Source organism: Rhinoderma darwinii, chromosome 7 (assembly GCF_050947455.1).
Source record: "Rhinoderma darwinii isolate aRhiDar2 chromosome 7, aRhiDar2.hap1, whole genome shotgun sequence".
In the NCBI taxonomy this organism is placed as follows: domain Eukaryota; kingdom Metazoa; phylum Chordata; class Amphibia; order Anura; family Rhinodermatidae; genus Rhinoderma; species Rhinoderma darwinii.
Window position 1 is genome coordinate 16,925,945 of NC_134693.1, and position 17,052 is coordinate 16,942,996.

At 43.6% G+C, this 17,052-nt stretch overlaps 1 protein-coding gene across 3 annotated transcripts in view; it reads left to right on the forward strand.

Annotated features, from left to right (window-relative positions):
• MSH4 (mutS homolog 4) overlaps positions 1-17,052 on the forward strand; it is a 48,885-nt gene that overhangs the window by 4,857 nt on the left and 26,976 nt on the right. The window contains exons 2-8 of one of the 3 annotated variants that reach the window (XM_075832856.1): positions 939-1,109; positions 3,490-3,653; positions 5,216-5,326; positions 6,154-6,269; positions 8,184-8,357; positions 13,171-13,343; positions 15,052-15,119. In XM_075832856.1, the coding sequence (XP_075688971.1) occupies positions 939-1,109; positions 3,490-3,653; positions 5,216-5,326; positions 6,154-6,269; positions 8,184-8,357; positions 13,171-13,343; positions 15,052-15,119 (977 nt within the window). Of the gene's footprint in view, positions 1-938; positions 1,110-2,496; positions 2,628-3,489; positions 3,654-5,215; positions 5,327-6,153; positions 6,270-8,183; positions 8,358-13,170; positions 13,344-15,051; positions 15,120-17,052 lie in introns of those variants that run through there. The other 2 variants (XM_075832858.1, XM_075832857.1) reach the window with 2 other exon arrangements.

Here is a 17,052-nt window from a genome sequence, read left to right on the forward strand (position 1 = left end):
AAAAAGCAACAAAACCAACAGCCGATCATCTGCACCTGTTTCCACATGAAAATATAAAAATGCATTGAATATGCAATTTGAAGTGCGCATTTTACTTGCGGAGTTACCTTTGTTTATCTGCGGTTTTGCTGCAGATTTTCCGCTTCAAATTCCACAACTTGTGCATTTAGCCTTAGGCTGTGTTCACACGTCGCGGATTTGTGTCAGATTTTGTTGCGGTTTTGACTCAGATCTCACCCTTTTGTATTGCAAAGGGTAAAATCTGCGCTGAAAATCTGTGCAAATCTGCGACGTGTGAACTGAGCCTTATGGTGCGATTTGCTGCAGATTTTGCAATGCAAGGGGGAGTTCACACAGAGTTTTTTGGCGAGTCGTTTAACGTGGAAACCGGGCCGCAAAACGCGCCAAAAATGCCTCCCATTGATTTCAATGGGAGGCGGAGGCGTTTTTTTCCTGCGAGCGGGAAAAAGAAGCGACATGCTCTATCTTCGGGCGTTTACACCTCTGACCTCCCATTGACATCAATGGGAGGCATAGAAAGCGTAAAAAAACTCTGTGTGAACCCAGCCCAAAGGGTGAAAATTGCAGCAAAATCTGCATGGTATGATTTGGGGGTGGAACCTTTTTTGATTTTGCTTAACATCTCGATCGCACAATATCACATGTCATTTTAATAAAATCCTACTGGGAAAAGGATTTGTAATTATTTGCAACATTTTGGTAAAATTGTATGGGATATTGAGCTTTGAATGAAAGCAATTGCAATAGTGTGATAATCGTGAACAATATAAAACAACAATATAATGTAACGGGTCAGGAAGTCGTTATGGTGGCGTACCCGTATGTAGCGCTATTACGTGACTCACCTTGGGGAGAAAATTCAACTTATGTGCACTAATGTTCTAAAATAACTTTTTCCATGTCATTTTTATCCACAGAATTGTATTTCGCTGACAAAAGTTCCTTTGCGGAGAACGCTAGCGCTTTTAATTTCACCTCCGCTACAAGCAGTTCTTCAGCGAAGGCTCCTGGCAGTTCCTGTGCTAGAAAACTAACAGGTGGCTACTTTACAAAATCCAAGATCCAGACCCCTGTGACGGGATATACAGGTAGTGCTGTCAGCGCGCGGCGTCTTCCCTTTATATTGTTTATAAAAACACGGCAGGTGGACAGGAGCATCGCTGTGCAGGGAAAAAAACGACTGATCGGGGGGGGGGGGGGTCTCAGGGGTCAGACCACCAATGATAATAAAGTGGTGGCACATGCTAGCAATATGACAGCACTTATTATGGGAAGACCTCATGCACACAGGAAAGCCATATGCATTCGGCAGAATGCAAATTGCTGCTCTTGGCCTTTTTCCGCCACCCTCATCGCTTTTGTGGGGAAGGGGCATGGCCACCGAGGCCCAAGAAATTTATTATAATTTACGCTAGAAAAGTGGTATCAATTAAACCGTAAATCTACATCAGCTCCTAGATGGCTTAGATTTCACTCTATGGGGCGTAGCCAGGTAGAGGCCGTGCTGGTCCCCTACCTCCCCCCCCCCTCAAAACTGTCTACCCCCCGCCCCCTATTTCAAAGTTACAATTATGAAAATTAAATTAAAAAAGAAAAAATAATACACACTTCTCCGCTTCTTCTCCTCTCCGGCTCCCTCATCACTCCAGCGCCGCTCCTAAAAGAACCTGACATCGGGCAGTGTCAGGACCTTGCACGGGCAGGCGTTACTACTAGGATATGGGAGCCAGAGGGGAGAAGAGGTGAGTATGTGGTCTTTTTTATTTTATGGGCGATGGGGAGGGGGAGGAATGGATGGCGCACGGCCCAGCTGAATGATGCACACATTTATGGAGTGGCTTTCGACTCTTTTAAACTTGTTTTTATTGAAAAGTGAGTTTGTTTTATCACATTATGAAGTATACAAAATAAAACAAATGTATAGGACAACAGCGTCCCAATCAATACAACTAAGCACTCGCAGGCGCTGTACAAATCTCAACAACTTTGCCATCCTGTTTACTTCACTACCCAAAAGAGGCATAATAAAAATTCACAGATATTACATCCATTCACTTACATTTTCACAACTGTATAATGTTCGTACAATATGTTTATATGTGAGAGGTCCGGGAGATCCACTACTTTATCCGTCTCTTCCCTACCTGTCTATCGTCTCCTCCCTCCCCTCCTCGCATCCACTGCCATCTCTAGTTCCCTCGGGGTGTACGTTGTCTCAGTGCTGTTGCACCATATGTCCCATATTTTATGGAAGTTGTCCGGCCGATCTCTATGTTTAAAAATGATACGTTCATATGATATAGTGGAATTAACCATCTGCTTCCATGCTGCAACCTTAGGAGGTCGGCGATCCATCCATCTCATAGAGATGCCTTTGCAGGCCAAGAAAAGGGTCTCCTGCAGAAATATTTTGGTATGACGGGACCATATGTCTTCCTCCAGTATTCCAAATAGACACAATTCTGGAGTCCCTTCAACAGGAAAAGGTAGCATTAAGTTGAGGAAACCAATAATCTCTGACCAGTAAGAGCGGAGGTGTGGGCACATCCATACCATATGCCAGAAGTCAGCTGGGGCATGTGAACATTTCGGGCAAGCCGGTTCTGGTATGTATTTCATTTGAAATAGGCGCTGAGGCGTCAGATACGCCTGATGGATATAGTACAGCTGGATGAGCTTATTATTAGCAGCAGGTGACACATGTAAGTGTGAGGCTTTCGACTCTTTATACATTTGTCAGACTTTACTCCAATATTTCTTTCTGTTAAGACTGGCGTTTTACGCCTCTAATTACGCCTGAAAAAACGGCTCCATTACGCCTACAAACATCTGCCCATTGCTTGCAATGGGTTTTACGATGTTCTGTTCAGACGAGGTGTAATTTTACGTGTCGCTGTCAAAAGACGGCGCGTAAAAAGACGCCCGCGTCAAAGAAGTGCATGTCACTTCTTGGGACGTTTTTGGAGCCATTTTTAATTAACTCCATTGAAAAACAGCTCCAATTACATCCGTAAAATATGTCGCGAAAAACGCGAGTAGTTACAAATACGGCTGAAAATCAGGAGTTGTTTTCAGGTGAAAACAGCTCCGTAATTTCAGACGTATTTTACTAAGCGTGTGAACATAGCCTAATATAGACTTTTGCTTGTTAGATTTGGAAATTCATGTACGACTCTGTTCACACTTGTGTTAGCTCATTTCCATCAGGTTTGTGTTGCTTTTTACAGTTTCATTAGCATCACATGCTGCAATATTCTATCCAGTAAAAGAATGAAAAGCTGACGAACTTGTTATAAGTCAATGGGGGGAAAAAAAACATCACAATGAATCATATCTGTCATGAAGCCGTTTAGAAACGAAAGCCGCCAGTGTGAACAGAGCCTTACCCGGATGCATCTCACTGATTATTCATTGTACTGTACAGTAGTTGCATTCTTCAGTGTAACAGATAATTCTTTCATTTTCCAGTGACAACGTCATCTTCCGCATCTGCCCGTTCTGTGGCCTCTGTTATTGTAGCAGTGGTGGAAGGGAGAGGACTCGCCAGAGGAGAGATAGGCATGGCTAGTTTGGATTTAAAAAATCCCGATGTTGTTTTATCTCAGTTTTCAGACAGCAGCATTTATGTGAAGGTGAAAGTATTACTTATTAGTATTGTATTGGCTGGAGCTAGTAATTGTGAATGAATACAATATAATGCACATCCACAGGATACGTGTTATGCTGAATTATAAAGGATTTTCTCCACTATTGGATTTTGATTTCTTGCCACTGATATAATTACAGAAATACAATTCCTATAATTCAGCATTAATGGGACCTAATAGTGGCCTTATTATCAGATATTCTGGACAGTCCCTTTACATAGGCCAATGATCGGCCAAACGTGCGTTCATATGAATTCTCGTTCCTGATCATTGCTCTGTGTAAACAGGCAGCGATCAGCCGATGAACGAGCAAACACTCATTCATAATCATATAGTTTATGCAGCGCAAAATATTATTGTTCTCGGCAGCACGTCTCTCTGCGTAAACAGGGAAATGTGCTGCCGACATGATGGTAATGTATGGGGACGAGTAATCGTATTAAGGATCGCTCGTCCCTATATATTACTTATCATAGCTACTTGTGTAAAAAGCAAACGAGCGCCGATCAACGAGCTGTCTCATTGATCGGTCGCTCGTTTTTACAGCCCATATTGGCCGGTGTAAAAGGACCCTTAGGCCTTGTTCACACAGCACAGATTTGCTGCAGATTTTACATGCATTTTTTTTAAGTCAAGACCAAAATTGGATCCAATAGAGGAGACCTATATGGCCTTTTTTTAAAATATATATATATATTTCTTCTGTTTAGGTTCCGGCTTAAAAAATACATGCAAAATCTGCAGCAAATCTGCACTGTGTGAACAAGGCCTTAAGGTGCCTATACACATTAGACAAAGCTTGGCTGTACCCACCGTTTTTACTTTTGATGGAGTTTCATTTTTGGCCAAAAGCAGTTGTGAAACCTACAGGGAGAAGTATAATTGAAAGCTTTATGAGTTTCCTATTTTTTGGATCTATTTTAGGCTACAAAAAAAAATTAATTGTACTATCATTGTTGTTTTTTTTTTTAACCATAGAACTTTCCTTAATGCTTTTCTCTACTCAATCCTTAAGAATTTTACATTATATTTCAGTTCTGTGCTAAAAAGAAGCGACAGAATACCTGTATTATCGGATGCCGGATTGTAGGAAAGTCTCTGTATTTCTATTTTTGAAGTGTTTCCTTCTATTTAGTATATACAACACTTGCAATGTTAAACATCTTCCACATAGACATTAGGTTGCCTATACATGTAGGGGCCGCGTGCTGGTCGTGTTCTGCTCGGCCAAGATTTATGCGTCGAAACCGCACACGGTTTTACAGTGAGCTGCCGCGTTTTTTGGCCGCGTGGCTCGTAGAGGTGAAGCACATTTCAACGTGAGGTTCTAGGCTACGATACTGGTAACGTTATAATAGTACATCTGAATCACTCCTCCTCGAGCCTAGATTAGTGGATTCCCTCTCTGACCGGCTCTTTAGAAAAATGACTCTTTTCGGAACTACAGAGGACACAGAGAATTCAGGCTGATTGTCTGGTTTTGTATTGGTGAGTTTCATTGTGATTTTCTGTATTATTTCTAATTATGTCGCATTAAAATATTCTAGGTAATAACAAGACTCCAAATTCTGGCGCCCCTAGAAATACTGATGCCAAATACCGCGTGTGAAAGTGGAAAAAACATAGAAATGTTTCGCCTTATAAATGAAAACTTTAAGGTACTCAATATTATTGCGTTTCATTTACTTGCACTTTTTGTGTGGAATCCATTTTTCCCCATTCATAGTCTCTCCTTAGGCCTTATTCACACGGACGTGTCCGTTTTGCACGCGCAAAAGGTCCGTGTGGCATCAGCATATGGTGCGTGGCTGCGTGATTTTCGCGCAGCCGGCATCATTATGACACTCTAGTTTTATGTTTACAGACAGCCAGACCTCATGGTCTGCGGATTGTTAGAAAGACTAGGAAAGGGGAAAAAAATGTAACAAAATAATACCAGCAAGTGACTGCTGCATCGAGTCAGTGGTCACGGGCCGTACTTACTGGCATCAGCGGTTGACCGCTGAGATCACTGATTGGTTGCTGCACGTCATCACTGGCAGCTTAAAAAACAAAGTCCATCCGGATCATCTTCCTCGGATTGAAGAGGTGAGTAGCGTTTTTTGTTTTTTTGCTATTTAATAACATTTGCAATTTTTTTATTCTGTTTAATAACTAGATGACGATATTAAAGTATAACTGCAATTATAAATAAAAATATTATTGATCAAGACAGGATGACGGAAGATTGCAATAGATTTCATCAGTTGTTTATACCAGGTTTCCGTGATTCAGCTGCATGAATTACCCAATGTCCAGGATAAAGTGCATGTTCGGTCTCCTGGGTCCCCAGCCTGATTTATGACATTCGCTGCAGCCCATTTGCTCATGACAGACTGCTGTAATATGAACTTTTGGTGCACTGGCACTTTTTTTTTTTGCATTGGATACATTTTTCTTTTCTTGTTTATATTGTAATAAAATTGTCATTTTTTGTGACTTGCAGGATGTCTCCTTTACTACTGTACAGAGAAAATATTTCAATGAAACAAAAGGCCTGGAATACATAGAACAATTATGTGCCCCAGAATTCAGCACAGTATTAATGGAAATAAAGTCTAAGTATGTAAAATGTACATTGTTTATCAAATGAGGGTTTGAAAGCCCCTAAAAGTTTAATCCTGCAAAGGTCAGGAGTGGGTCTAGATTTAGATGGGTTTTCCAGGATTAAAAAAAAAGTGTTTGCTCTTTGCCAGAAACAGCGCCACACCTGTCCGTGTGTCTGGTATTGCAGCTTAGCTTCATTTACTTGAATAGGAATGAGCTGCAATATCGGACACAATCCATAGACGTCGTGCTGTTTCTGGAAAAAAGCAAACCTGTTTTGCTAATCCTGTACCCCTTTAAATGTAAATTTAAACACTTTAAAATGAGGGTACAAGATGCCAGCCATCAGCTAAGGCATGCAGTGCCGCAGCATCAAGGCTCCCGGCACACTGTTTTGTGTTGTCTTATGATAATTATTCATAAAAATTAATGCAAAGGGGCAAAAAGCATTCTTCATACCGAATGTGTCTGTGTTAAAAATAAGTTCATGACCACAACACGTGTACAATTTAAAGAAGGATTACGGTTTCAGCAAATAATGGTTATTCATTGTGTAACGAGAGTTATACAATTTTCCAATATACTTTCTGTATCAATTCATGATATTTTTCAAGATCGCTGCTTGCTGTCATTTAATTCGACCTTTTATTGTTTACGTCCGGTGGCTAAAAATCTGTCTTGGTCGTGTGATGGAAGCACAGGTGCATGGCTCTTTAAGATACAGTGAAGTTATCAGAATAGCGATTATCCTATGACCAGGAAATGTAAAGTAAAAAATAAGGGTTACTACTGAATGACTGCAAGCAGAAATCTTGAAATCTGTGAGGAATTGATCAAATAAAGTATATTGGAAAATTGTATAATTTGCTGAAACCATAATAACCATTTAAGATAGACAATTTCACATTTATTAAATTGTATGGTGTTTGCCATGGTTTCTGGAACTCTAAGGGACTTGTGTGGTCACCTGAGGCCATGTTTTTGTAGCAGACTTCTTCATACCTCTTCGACTTGTATAGGCTGTATCCATAATGGGGTACACTGGGCCTGCCCTGTGACTGGCACCTTAATGTGATTGACACTGTGGCACTTGAAAAGTTTGCCAAAGTGTGCTCAGAGCACCACACACCGAGATATGCATACATCCTGCTCTTCATCCCTAAGTAAAGTGAAGGTATGTTCACACACTAGACTAAAAACGTTTGAAAATACGGTGCTGTTTTCAAGGGAAAACAGCTCCTGGCGATTTTCGCAACGTTTTTTTACGGCCGTTTTGAAACTGTTTTCTATAGAGTCAATGAAAAACAGCTCCAAAAACGTCCCAAGAAGTGTCCTGCGTAAAAAAAGGGCCCATCGGAACAGAACGCCGTTTTTCCCATTGAAATCAATGGGCAGATGTTTGGAGGTGTTCTGCTTCCGATTTTTCGGGCGTTTTACGGCCCGAAAAACGTCCGAAAATAGGCCGTGTGCTCATACCCTAAGAAGGCGCCCACACAACCAAAAATCAAGATATCAGCACAGCACTAAGGCCCCATGCACACGACCGTAGACTTCTATTGTCCCCGGACACCTTCCTGTCTATTTACGGGATGGTGTCCGGGCCAAAGAAGTGTACCGCAAAAGATAGGACATGTCCTATCTTTTGCTTTTTACGGGGCCAAAAAATGCGGACGGCTGTTTTCAGACGTCCGTTCCTGCAATCGCGGCCCCTGATTACGGGCACTGCCGTGTGCATGGGGCGTAATACTGCACTGAAGCAGCAGCATGTAGTAGAAATTTCCTTGACTGGGGGTTACTTGACTTAGAAACCTGGTGTGAAGGAATCATTACTGACTACTCACCTGTGAAGGTCATCGCTAGTTACCCACATCTGTGTATAGACCGTTTAGACATGTTGTATTTTAACATCATTTTATTTTTATCATGTAGGTATTACTGTCTAGCTGCAGTGGCGGCATTGCTGAAATATGTGGAATTTATTCAGAATTTTGTTTATGCTCCAAAATCTTTGAAGATTCGATTTCAGGGAAGTGAACAAACTGCTATGATTGATTCTGCATCTGCACAGAACCTTGAACTCTTGGTGAATAACAGAGATTCCAGGTGTGGCCACAGCTAGTAAAAACATTTTCAAATTTAGAATAAAAAAAATTACCATACACCAGGTTAAATAATCACCCTCCCTCATCACATCTACACATCAACACTAAGAAAGAGAAATCAAACAATAAGAAGGAGAAATAATTTGCTCAAATGTTATTTCACTGTTACCGTGTTTAAAGACGATCTGTCAGCTCTCCTGTGTGGTGTAGTATAGAGGATCTGTCAGCTCTGTGTGATGTAGTATAGAGGATCTGTCAGCTCTCCTGTGTGGTGTAGTATAGAGGATCTGTCAGTTCTCCTGTGTGGTGTAGTATAGAGGAGCTGTCAGCTGTCCTGTGTGGTGTAGTATAGAGGAGCTGTCAGTTCTCCTGTGTGGTGTAGTATAGAGGATCTGTCAGTTCTCCAGTGTGGTGTAGTATAGAGGATCTGTCAGCTCTCCTGTGTGGTGTAGTATAGAGGATCTGTCAGCTCTCCTGTGTGATGTAGTATAGAGGATCTGTCAGCTCTCCTGTGTGGTGTAGTATGGAGGAGCTGTCAGTTCTCCTGTGTGGTGTACTATAGAGGAGCTGTCAGCTCTCCTGTGTGGTGTAGTATAGAGAAGCTGTCAGCTCTCCTGTGTGGTGTAGTATAGAGGATCTGTCAGCTCTCCTGTGTGGTGTAGTATAGAGGAGCTGTCAGCTCTCCTGTGTGGTGTGGTGTAGTATAGAGGATCTGTCAGCTCTCCTGTGTGGTGTAGTATAGAGGAGCTGTCAGTTCTCCTGTGTGGTATAGTATAGTGGATCTGTCAGATCTCCTGTGTGGTGCAGTATAGAGGATCTGTCAGCTCTCCTGTGTGGTGTAGTATAGAGGAGCTGTCAGCTGTCCTGTGTGGTGTAGTATAGAGGAGCTGTCAGTTCTCCTGTGTGGTGTAGTATAGAGGATCTGTCAGTTCTCCAGTGTGGTGTAGTATAGAGGATCTGTCAGCTCTCCTGTGTGGTGTAGTATAGAGGATCTGTCAGCTCTCCTGTGTGGTGTAGTATAGAGGAGCTGTCAGTTCTCCTGTGTGGTGTACTATAGAGGAGCTGTCAGCTCTCCTTTGTGGTGTAGTATAGAGGATCTGTCAGCTCTCCTGTGTGGTGTAGTATAGAGGATCTGTCAGCTCTCCTGTGTGGTGTAGTATAGAGGATCTGTCAGCTCTCCTGTGTGGTGTAGTATAGAGGAGCTGTCAGTTCTCCTGTGTGGTATAGTATAGTGGATCTGTCAGATCTCCTGTGTGGTGCAGTATAGAGGATCTGTCAGCTCTCCTGTGTGGTGTAGTATAGAGGAGCTGTCCGCTCTCCTGTACGGTGTAGTATAGAGGAGCTGTCAGCTCTCCTGTGTGGTGTAGTATAGAGGAGCTGTCCGCTCTCCTGTGTGGTGTAGTATAGAGGATCTGTCAGCTCTCCTGTGTGATGTAGTATAAAGGATCTGTCAGCTCTCCTGTGTGGTGTAGTATAGAGGAGCTGTCCGCTCTCCTGTACGGTGTAGTATAGAGGAGCTGTCAGCTCTCCTGTGTGGTGTAGTATAGAGGAGCTGTCAGCTCTCCTGTGTGGTGTAGTATAGAGGATCTGTCAGCTCTCCTGTGTGGTGTAGTATAGAGGATCTGCCAGTTCTCCTGTGTGGTGTAGTATAGAGGAACTGTCAGTTCTCCTGTGTGGTGTAGCATAGAGAAGCTGTCAGTTCTCCTGTGTGGTATAGTATAGAGGATCTGTCAGATCTCCTGTGTGGTGTAGTATAGAGGATCTGTTAGCTCTCCTGTGTGGTGTAGTATAGAGGATCTGTCAGCTCTCCTGTGTGGTGTAGTATAGAGGATCTGTCAGCTCTCCTGTGTGGTGTAGTATAGAGGATCTGTTAGCTCTCCTGTGTGGTGTAGTATAGAGGATCTGTCAGCTGTCTGTGGTGTAGTATAGAGGATCTGTCAGTTCTCCTGTGTGGTGTAGTATAGAGGAGCTGTCAGCTCTCCTGTGTGGTGTAGTATAGAGGATCTGTCAGCTCTCCTGTGTGGTGTAGTATAGAGGATCTGTCTGCTCTCCTGTGTGGTGTAGTATAGAGGATCTGTCAGTTCTCCTGTGTGGTGTAGTTTAGAGGAGCTGCCGGTTCTCCTGTGTGGTGTAGTATAGAGGAACTGTCAGTTCTCCTGTGTGGTGTAGCATAGAGAAGCTGTCAGTTCTCCTGTGTGGTATAGTATAGAGGATCTGTCAGATCTCCTGTATGGTGTAGTGTAGATGATCTGTTAGCTCTCCTGTGTGGTGTAGTATAGAGGATCTGTCAGCTCTCCTGTGTGGTGTAGTATAGAGGACCTGTCAGCTCTCCTGTGTGGTGTAGTATAGAGGATCTGTTAGCTCTCCTGTGTGGTGTAGTATAGAGGATCTGTCAGCTGTCCTGTGTGGTGTAGTATAGAGGATCTGTCAGTTCTCCTGTGTGGTGTAGTATAGAGGATCTCTCAGTTCTCCTGTGTGGTGTAGTATAGAGGAGATGTCAGCTCTCCTGTGTGGTGTAGTATAGAGGATCTGTCATCTCTCCTGTGTGGTGTAGTATAGAGGATCTGTCAGTTCTCCTGTGTGGTGTAGTATAGAGGATCTCTCAGTTCTCCTGTGTGGTGTAGTATAGAGGAGCTGTCCGCTCTCCTGTACGGTGTAGTATAGAGGAGCTGTCAGCTCTCCTGTGTGGTGTAGTATAGAGGAGCTGTCCGCTCTCCTGTGTGGTGTAGTATAGAGGATCTGTCAGCTCTCCTGTGTGATGTAGTATAAAGGATCTGTCAGCTCTCCTGTGTGGTGTAGTATAGAGGAGCTGTCCGCTCTCCTGTACGGTGTAGTATAGAGGAGCTGTCAGCTCTCCTGTGTGGTGTAGTATAGAGGAGCTGTCAGCTCTCCTGTGTGGTGTAGTATAGAGGATCTGTCAGCTCTCCTGTGTGGTGTAGTATAGAGGATCTGCCAGTTCTCCTGTGTGGTGTAGTATAGAGGAACTGTCAGTTCTCCTGTGTGGTGTAGCATAGAGAAGCTGTCAGTTCTCCTGTGTGGTATAGTATAGAGGATCTGTCAGATCTCCTGTGTGGTGTAGTATAGAGGATCTGTTAGCTCTCCTGTGTGGTGTAGTATAGAGGATCTGTCAGCTCTCCTGTGTGGTGTAGTATAGAGGATCTGTCAGCTCTCCTGTGTGGTGTAGTATAGAGGATCTGTTAGCTCTCCTGTGTGGTGTAGTATAGAGGATCTGTCAGCTGTCTGTGGTGTAGTATAGAGGATCTGTCAGTTCTCCTGTGTGGTGTAGTATAGAGGAGCTGTCAGCTCTCCTGTGTGGTGTAGTATAGAGGATCTGTCAGCTCTCCTGTGTGGTGTAGTATAGAGGATCTGTCTGCTCTCCTGTGTGGTGTAGTATAGAGGATCTATCAACTCTCCTGTGTGGTGTAGTATAGAGGATCTGTCAGCTCTCCTGTGTGGTGTAGTATAGAGGAGCTGTCAGCTCTCCTGTGTGGTGTAGTATAGAGGATCTGTCAGTTCTCCTGTGTGGTGTAGTTTAGAGGAGCTGCCGGTTCTCCTGTGTGGTGTAGTATAGAGGAACTGTCAGTTCTCCTGTGTGGTGTAGCATAGAGAAGCTGTCAGTTCTCCTGTGTGGTATAGTATAGAGGATCTGTCAGATCTCCTGTATGGTGTAGTGTAGATGATCTGTTAGCTCTCCTGTGTGGTGTAGTATAGAGGATCTGTCAGCTCTCCTGTGTGGTGTAGTATAGAGGACCTGTCAGCTCTCCTGTGTGGTGTAGTATAGAGGATCTGTTAGCTCTCCTGTGTGGTGTAGTATAGAGGATCTGTCAGCTGTCCTGTGTGGTGTAGTATAGAGGATCTGTCAGTTCTCCTGTGTGGTGTAGTATAGAGGATCTCTCAGTTCTCCTGTGTGGTGTAGTATAGAGGAGATGTCAGCTCTCCTGTGTGGTGTAGTATAGAGGATCTGTCAGCTCTCCTGTGTGGTGTAGTATAGAGGAGCTGTCGGTTATCCCGTGTGGTGTAGTATAGAGGAGCTGTCATCTCTCCTGTGTGGTGTAGTATAGAGGAGCTGTCGGTTATTCCGTGTGGTGTAGTATAGAGGAGCTGTCAGCTCTCCTGTGTGGTGTAGTATAGAGGAGCTGTCAGTTCTCCTGTGTGGTGTAGTATAGAGGAGCTGTCAGCTCTCCTGTGTGGTGTAGTATAGAGGAGCTGTCGGTTATCCCATGTGGTGTAGTATAGAGGAGCTGTCATCTCTACTGTGTAGTAAAAGGTTGTAAATAGAATAGAATGTGCGGCACTCTCTGGTATAAAATCAGGTATCTTTATTTCAATTAATTATAAAACCAGTGGGGATACAGTGCAGCATGCGACAAGGCGACGACGTTTCACACTTCAGCTTGCTTCCTCAGGCTTTGATCTCAGGATCTGTTTTTCTTTTCTTCCAGAAACAGCACCACATCTGTCCATAGGGTGTATCTGTTTCTAATTTTGGACAACCCCATTAATGTAGTTGGCATTCAGCCAAACACAAAGTAGTCAAGAACCTTTTCTTGAAATGAATATATTACAATATATTGCAGTTAACTACAAGTTTATTGGTGGAACGCTGTCTTATTGACTTTATCTCGATTAGATCCAGTATTAAGCATACAAAACACGGGTCAAGCTCCAAAACATTGTAAACCAATTGCAAAAATCTGAGGTTTCCTTATGATTGAGCTTTTTAAATTTGATCCTTGCCGTGAAGCCACACGTTTATCTATTTCTGTAATAATATTTTATTTAAATAATAATGAATCCGTTCATTCATTTTCAAGAAATAATCACACTCTTTTCGGGGTCCTGAATAATACCAAAACTCCAGGTGGAAGCCGAAGACTCAGATCAAATATCTTAGAACCTCTCATTGATCTGGAAACCATCAACACAAGACTGGATTGCGTCCAAGAATTTCTTGAAGACGAGGAACTTTTCTTCAGTCTTCAGTCAGGTACATGGTTCCTATTTGCAAATTGTATGTTAAAGTTGTGCTCATAGAATGCAATGGGCATGGTTTGGATACTTTGCCATTGTGTAGCCTGCACAGTATCCCCTAACAAGATGTACACTAATATGGGGGATGCTGCTGCACACTGGCAGGTTGTACCAGAAACTTGCCGAAATAAATAGGACATGTTCTATGTTTCTTATTTTACGGACCGTGCTCACATACTTTATAACGGGAGCATGGCCCGTAAATACGGACGGCTGTCTGCGGCCCGGCCGTGCCTGTAATTACAGGTCATAATTACGGGCACAGTCGTGTGCATGGAGCCTTAGGCTGGGTTCACACGACCTATTTTCAGACGTAAACGAGGCATATTATGCCTCGTTTTACGTCTGAAAATAGGGATACAATACAATAGGGATACAATACGTCGGCAAACATCTGCCCATTCATTTGAATGGGTTTGCCGACGTACTGTGCAGACGACCTGTTATTTACGCGTCGTCGTTTGACAGCGTAAAAATACAGCCTCGTCAAAAGAAGTGCAGGACACTTATATACATTATATGCAGGACACTTCTTGGGACGTTTTTGGAGCTGTTTTCTCATAGACTCCAATGAAAACAGCTCCAAAAACGGACGTAAAAAACGCCGCGAAAACGGCGCGAAAAACGCCGCGAAAAATGCGAGTTGGTCAAAAATACGTCTGAAAAGCAGGGTCTGTTTTCCCTTGAAAACAGCTCTGGATTTTCAGACGTTTTTGGTCACTACGTGTGCACATACCCTTAGAGGAGTAATACAAGAACATTTTCTTCATTCTTCATAGTAACGATCGCTCGTCCCCATACATAACCAGTCTTTGCTCCTTGTGAAAGGAGCAAATGAGCTGTCTCGTTGATCGGCGCTCGTTTTTACGGCCCATATTGGCTAGTTTAAAAAGACCCTAACAGGCTGTGATCTTTCTTCCTGATGTCATTTGCAGTTTTACATCTTCTACCGATCCCTTATAGAGACACAAAACCAGGAAGTAAAACTTTTCACCCCGCTCCCTGACTTCAAATGCGTGCTGCGCCCCGAATATTGCACCTAAAGCAAAGATTCTGGGTATGAAAACCAAAAAGGGGAGGAAGGGAAGGAAAGAAAGGAATGGGGAAAGGGTGGGGAAGAAACAAAATAAAGGAAAATTCCCGGTCAAACAGGCACTCGGCTCAGCATTAAAATAAAAATATCAAAAAGTTTATTTGGTTACGTTCAAAGTCCATATCATTTTTTCTTTCTGTGTTCTGAAATCTTGAGTTTATACATATGTTTAATTTATCTACTAGAAACTGTAATTAGATACATTCATGTGTAGTATCTAATGTGCATAACTTATGCTTTCATAAGCGACTTGGCTAATTGTACTATGAGAGCTATTTTTCCTCTCACCCGGCCGGGCTTGTGATGTCTATTCTCCCTGTTTTTGTTTGTTTTTCTATTATTTGGTTACAGGATAATATTTGGTTGGCACCGTACGACCTGTACTGAGCTCAAGCAGATCCATCCAACCATGATCTGATATTCATATTTACTCGTATCGTTTTATCATTAGAGATTGTTATGAGAATTTGAGCAACTGTAGGGTACTGGTGACAGGTTTTGTTTTTTTTTTAGAATTTTTGAATATTCATAATGATTTTTAAGAAAATATATAATTGCTATTTTTATTTAGTTCTTTCTAGGTTTTTGGATACAGAACAACTTCTTTCTAACCTTATACAGATTCCAAAGCAGGACACGGTATGTATACAGATGACATCTATGACAAATGGCTGGATGCCTTAGTAATCAAACAAGAGCTCCATGATGAATTTGGTCGCCCTCAAGTAGCATCACCAAAAATTGTAGCAACATGTGCGTGACCTCAATATTCCCATGTCAAAGTACTTAGGACTATTGCACAACTTTTTTTGCAATCAGAAAACATTGAGGCTGAATCATGGTAAGGCCAGATTCACACGAACGAGTGCAAACTCTGATTCTCATCCTTTTCACAGCTGTTGCGCAAATCACGCTGGTCGCACGGAAGTGCTTCCGTGTGGCATGCGTGGTTTTCACGCACCCATTGACTTCAATGGGTGCGTGATGCGCGAACAGCGCACAAATATAGAACATGTCGTGACTTTTTTGCAACGGACTCACGCTGCACAAAATTCACGTACTGTCTGCACGGCCCCGTAGACTATTATAGGTCCGTACGACACGCGTGAAAATCACGCGCGTCGCACGGACGAATAACACGCTCGTGTAAATGAGCCCTAAGGCCTTATTCAGACGAACGGGATATACGTCCGTGCAACGCGCATGATTTTCACGCGCGTCACACGGACCTATATTAGTCTATGGGGCCGTACAGACAGGTGCGTGATTTTTACGCTGCGTGAGTCCGCTGAAAAAAAGTCACGACATGTCCGTTCTTTGGGCGTTTTTCGCACATCACGCACCCATTGAAGTCAATGGGTGCGTGAAAACCACGCATGCCACACGGAAGCACTTCCGTGCGACCAGAGTGATTTGCGCAACAGCTGTGAAAAGGATGAATGAAAACAGAAAAGCACCACGTGCTTTTCTGTTTACAAACATCCAAACAGAGTGTCATAATGATGGCGGCTGCGCGAAAATCATGCAGCCGCGCATCATATGCTGAGGCCACACGGAGCTGTTAAGTGCCTTTTGCGCAGGCAAAACACCACGTTTTTTGCGTGCGTGCGACGCGTGTGCTTTTCACGCGTGTCGTACGCACCTATATTAGGCTATGGGGCAGTGCAGACAGTCCGTGGGTTTTGCGCAGCGTGAGTGCGCTGCGTAAAACTTACGACATGTCCTTTCTTTGTGCGCTGTTCGCGCATCACGCACCCATTGAAGTCAATGGGTGCGTGAAAACTACGCAGGTCGCACAGAAGCAGTTCCGTGCGAACAGCGTGATTCGCGCAACAGCTGTCAAACTCTGAATGTAAACAGAAAAGCACCACGTGCTTTTCTGTTTACAAACATCCAAACGGAGTGTCATAATGTTGGCGGCTGCGAGAAAATCACGAAGCCGCGCATCATACACTGATGACACACGCAGCTGTTAAGTGCCTTTTGCGCATGCAAAACGCCCCATTTTTTGCGTGCGCAAAGCGCACACGCTCGTGTAAATCAGGGCTAAGGCCTCATTTACACGAACGTGATATACGTCCGTGCGACTCGCGTGCTTTTCACGCGGGTCGCACGGACCTATACAAGTCTATGGGGGCATGCAGACAGTCCGTGAGTTTTGCTCAGCGTGAGTGCGCTGAAAAAAACTCACGACATGTTCTAAAATTCTGCGTTTTTCGCGCATTACGCACCCATTGAAGTCAATGGGTGCGTGAAAACCACGAAGGTCGCACGGAATCACTTCCGTGCGAACTGCGTGATTCGCGCAAGAGCTGTCAAACTGAATGTAAACAGAAAAGCACCACGTGCTTTTCTGTTTCCAAACATCCGAACGGAGTGTCTTAGAGATGAGCGAACCGAACTTCACCGGGTTCGGCCGAACTCGTTTTGACCGAACCCGGCAGGAGACAGTCACTGTCCAGGGTGCTGAAAGAGTTAAACTGGTTCAGCACCCTGGACAGTGACTTCCGATCCCAATATACGTGAACGTGTAAAAAAAAAAAAGTTCTGACTTACCGATAACTCCCGGCTT